We start from the raw sequence: 4,975 nt of genomic DNA, 5'->3' as shown, positions 1-4,975 counted from the left end.
GAGACTGGAACCCTCATACTTTTGATGGGACTGTAAAATGGTGCAACTATTGTGAAAAATGGTATGGTGCTTCCTTAGAATGTTGAAATTAGAAATACCATATGATCTAAAGACCCCACTAGAATATAGCCCAGAGAAATAAGAACCATGACATAAACAGATATATGTACACCAGTTTCATCCCAGCATTATTCACAATAGAAAAAGATGGAAACAACCCATGTCCATCAATGGATGAATGGATAAAAAAAACTATGACACACACACACACACACACAATGTAATACTATGCAACATTAATGAATAATGATGAATATGTGAAACACCTTATGACATGGAACATTATGTTGAGTGAAATAAGTAAATTACAAAAGGAGAAATATTGTATGAAAAGTACTGTAAAAAGTCAAAAGAAAAAAAAATTTACACACAGAAAGAATCATTCTTTGAAGTTTACCAGGAGTGGGAAGGGAAGGGAGAGTAAATCACTAACCAGAGGGTAGACATGGATTAACTTGGATAAAGGGAAAGATAACATACAGTAAGGGGGAGGACACAACAAAATGATCAAAGCAGAGAGATACTGGGAGGAACACTAGAGTTAAAGTCAACAAAGATTAAAACTATTACACACACAATCCTGCAATAACATTAATAACAATGACTTTTGAATGGATAGACACTAAAGCTGAAGGTGAAAGACACCACACTCATGAATATTAAGTCTGACAGAGGATATTTCTACATATGTGTTTATATGTGCTGCAAATCTATCAATGAGTTTAGTAGAGCATACATGGGGCAACATTATGAAAACTTGTTAGTCATAACCAAAAATCTTGAGGGAATGAGTTACTGGGCATAAGAGCTCAGGATCATAGCCTCAGGAGACTCTAAGGTCAACTGGCATAACATGGTCCACAAAGACATTGTTTTACATCCTACTTCATTGAGTAGGGGTCTTAACAGTTTGGGAGCAGCCATCGAAGGTATAACTATTGGTCTCTCCCCATCTGGAGCAAAGAAGAGTGAAGGAAGTCAAAGACACAAGGAAACATTTAGTATGAAGGACTAACAGACCACATGAACCCCAACCTCCATGACTCTGCCATGAAAGAAACTAGGCAGTGCCTGGCTACCACTGCTGACTGCTCTGAAGGAGATCACAGTAGGAGGTCTCAGAGTGGGGAAAAAATGCGGACCAAATCTCAAAATCATAAAAATGATCGAGCTTATTGGTCTGGTAGAGACTGGTGTAACCCCCAAGACTGTGGTTCTTAGACACCCTTCAAGCCTAGAACTGAACTCACCCTTGTGGCTCAACTTTCAGCCAAACAATAGGCATATAAGGCGAGCAGTAATTCTGAAAAGATGTGAACTCACTAGCGCAATCAACCATACACGGTCTAAAGGGCAGCAGTTGCCCAAGAATAAAGCTCAGAAAGCAGGAAGGGACAGGGAAGAAGTAACGGAAATGGTAGACACAGGGAAAATGCATGAGGAGTGTTGTCACATTGTAGAGATTGTAATGAATGTCACAAAACAAAATGTGTATGAATTATCGAATGGAAAAACAATTTGCTCTGTAAACTTCCACCCAAATCATAATAAAAATAATAAAATTTAATTTTAAAAAGCATCAGAAATTATCTAATTTAGTTCTCAAAAATAAATTATGAGGTAACCATTCTGATCCTTCATTTTTACAAGGAAGAAATTGAAATTGAAAAATGTTAAAAACTTTGATATATGTTACATATCTAATTAGTGGCAGAGCTTCGATCTCCACCAGGGACTGTCTAATTTTAAATTCTTTGACAATAATCATTCCAACAGACCATATAAAAAATTTCGTTTTAAATTCTTTGACCCTTTAGCTGACAAAATAATGGGTGCAATTTCACTCAAATGATTATTGTAACTTACTCTTCTTGTGACAATAGGGTCAATTTCTCTGGGATCTTTGTGAGCAAACATCATCAAATCAGCATTCAGGGTGCGGATCCTCTGTAATCTGAGGCGAATGTAGCGAGCCGAGGTGAATTCCAGGAGTTCAGGGGAAGGGTCATCAGCACTTGGTCTTCCATTGATCAGAGAGATGTGAATCTAAACAATGTGAAAAAACAACTGAATTATCCAAATATCAAATATATGGTTTTGTTTATTTGGTTTTTATCCTTGGGAAAAAATAAAAGGTAAGTTTCACTTCCCTGAATTAGTCAGGCTGATGAAGGCTCATGCTTACTGGCTGTAATGTAATGAAATCATCGAGGCATTTTATGTATCTTGATACTTGTAATTCAAATGTTTACATCTTAGGTATTGTCTACATACCACAACAACCCATATTTCACTGCTCCAAGGTATTTGTATCAGCTTTACCTTCCAATCACTCTTTTTCTGAAAATAATTGTGCTTTAAATATTTAAGAATCTAGCATATAGCTAAATGGGAAACCATAAAATTTGGTTTTGAAATTATATTAAAATTTTTCAGACAGTAACAGAAAGTCATCAAGAACTTAAAAATTTTCTGAACTTGAAAGCACCTAATTAGAGTCTTAAAATATAAAGATCAAAAATTGACAGAATTACAAGGAAAACTAGACAAATTTAAAACAGATTTTTTATTTTTTATTTTTTTTAGGTATTGATCAAGATGACAAAAATTTACCAAGGATATAACCCATTCTGAGAAATACACTCTAAGAAAATACATTAAAACATTATGGAATGGCTAATTTTCTAGGATAATAATATAGCAGAATTGATACCAGATGATAAAATGTAATCATACCATTTTACCAATGTTAAAAAAAGAAAAAAAGAATCACATATCAAGGAACTACCCTCTAAAGGAGCACGAGGCCCTCATACTCTCACGAGGATTTCACAAGAACCAAAAATTCTAATGAGAGAAGAGGTATTTGATCGTCGAGTCGGATTTGACTGGTAGCGACCCCTCCTTGAGTTTCTGAGGAGATATCACTACGGAAGTAGATTGCCCCATTTTCCTTCCGAGGAGTGGCTGGTGGATTTGAACCACCAGCCTTCTAGTTAGCAGTCGAATGCCTTAGGCACTATGCCACCAGAGCGCCCATGAAATATTTGATAGAAAAAGATAAAGAATTCCTGTCACAAAGAAAGGAGTATTTTCCTAATGCTTAAAGAATTCCTAAATCAGTAAGAAAAAAGACCAACAAAATAACACTAAAATGGACAAAAGATATGAGGACAGTTCAAAAATAAATAAATATAAATAGTTGTAAAAATTTGATAGGATGCTGAACTTTAGTCACAAAAAGAAAAATATTAATTTAAATCACAGTGACAAACTTTTCTCCACTGTTTGAAGTTGTTAAATATCGATAGTATTTGATCATGGCAAGACTGAGGAGGAACAGGCATTCTTAGACACTTACACAGATGAGTATAAAGTGGTCCAAACCCCAAATTACCAACAATTATCAAAATGTGTGGAATTTTTAACCTATCAAATATACTTCTGGGAATTTATTCTATAGACATATTCAATTTATGCAAATCTATAAAAATATAAGTTATTTTTACAGATTTTTTTCTTGTAAAAATGAGACTGGAAAGAACCTACATATTCATCAATGTGGGACTGGTTAATAAATTATATAATTATATAGCTGATTATGTGTAGTCATCAAAAAAAAAGAAAGGAAAACATACAGGAACAAAACATCTACTCTTTTGTACCTTGGAAATGGATCATTCCCTATGCAATATATTAAATAAAATAAAATTTGTTAAAGAAATAGATATTGAATGGTAAGCTTTGAACTGAAAACACTCAGACACACATACACAGCTAATGAGACAGAAGTCCAGTACCTGAGAATCCTGTGCTGGGGAGGGAGAAAAACAGGCCAGCCCATCAATGTGTCTGGGGAGCCTGTAACTTGAGGTGACTCACTGGAATATTTCATCTAGTTTTGCAAGACAGTGTATCAAGTGTGTTAATTATTTTTTGACAGGAGAGGCAATGATAGGTATCCCTATTACTGTTGTACAACAGAACAAAACACTACTCAATCGATCATTGCTATGTTTGAACTTACTGTTGCAGACACTGAGTCAATCCTTCTCATCGAGGGTCCTCCTCTTTCACTGACCCTCTGCTTTACCAAGCATAATGTCTTTCTCCAGGCACTAGTCCCTCCTGATAACATGTCCAATGTGAGAGGAAGTTTCACCATTCTCACTTCTTCTTCCAAGATAGATTTGTTCACTCTTATGGCAGTCCATTAAGTATTCTTGGCCAACACCATAATTGAAATGCATCAATTCTTCTTTGATCTTCCTTATTCATTATAGAGTTTTCACATGCATATGAGACGACTGAAAACACCATGGCTTGTGTCAGGCACACCTTAATACTCAAAGTGACATCTTTTCTTTATAACACTTTAAAGATTTGCCCAATGAAATACATCATTGATTTCTTGACTGATGTTTCCATGGGCTGTGACTGGATTCAAGTAGAATGAAATCCTGACAACTTCAACATTTTCTCTGGTTATCATAATGTTGCTTATTGACCCAATTGTGAGGATTTTTATTTTCTTTATGATGAGGTGCTAACTATACTGAAGGCTGTAGTCTTTGCTTATTATCAATAAGTATTTTAAGTCCTTTTTGCTTTCAGCAAGCAAAAAGTACCTTCCTCCAATCCTGATGATATGTACTTCAAATGGTCCAGCTTCTCAGACTATTAGCTTTGCATACAGATTGAATAAATATGGTGAAAATATGCAACCTTGATGCACACCTTTCCTGATTTTAAACCACACAGTATTCCCTTGTTCTTTTCAAATGATTGCTTCTTTATTTCTGTGAAGATTCCACATGAGCACCACCAAGTGTTCTGGAATTCCCATTCTTTGCAATGTTATACATAATTTTTTTATAAGCCACACAATCAAAGCCTTTGCATACTCAATAAAAGA

General features: G+C 35.2%; 1 protein-coding gene across 1 annotated transcript in view; it reads right to left on the bottom strand.

The window, feature by feature from the left end:
* The window catches only part of LAMA2 (laminin subunit alpha 2), a gene marked incomplete at its 5' end in the record, with an annotated part of 713,189 nt that overhangs the window by 547,781 nt on the left and 160,433 nt on the right, over positions 1–4,975 (bottom strand). Inside the window, one exon of the mRNA XM_007947384.2 lies at positions 1,927–2,106. Within this exon, the coding sequence (XP_007945575.1) occupies positions 1,927–2,106 (180 nt within the window). The remainder of the gene's footprint in view (positions 1–1,926; positions 2,107–4,975) is intronic.

The sequence above is a fragment of the Orycteropus afer genome, unplaced genomic scaffold (genome assembly GCF_000298275.1).
Source record: "Orycteropus afer afer isolate SDZICR_OR568_19922 unplaced genomic scaffold, OryAfe1.0 scaffold00182, whole genome shotgun sequence".
Lineage (NCBI taxonomy): Eukaryota > Metazoa > Chordata > Mammalia > Tubulidentata > Orycteropodidae > Orycteropus > Orycteropus afer.
The sequence above is the reverse complement of the archived record's forward strand: the minus strand, read 5'-3'. Positions and strand labels throughout refer to the sequence as shown.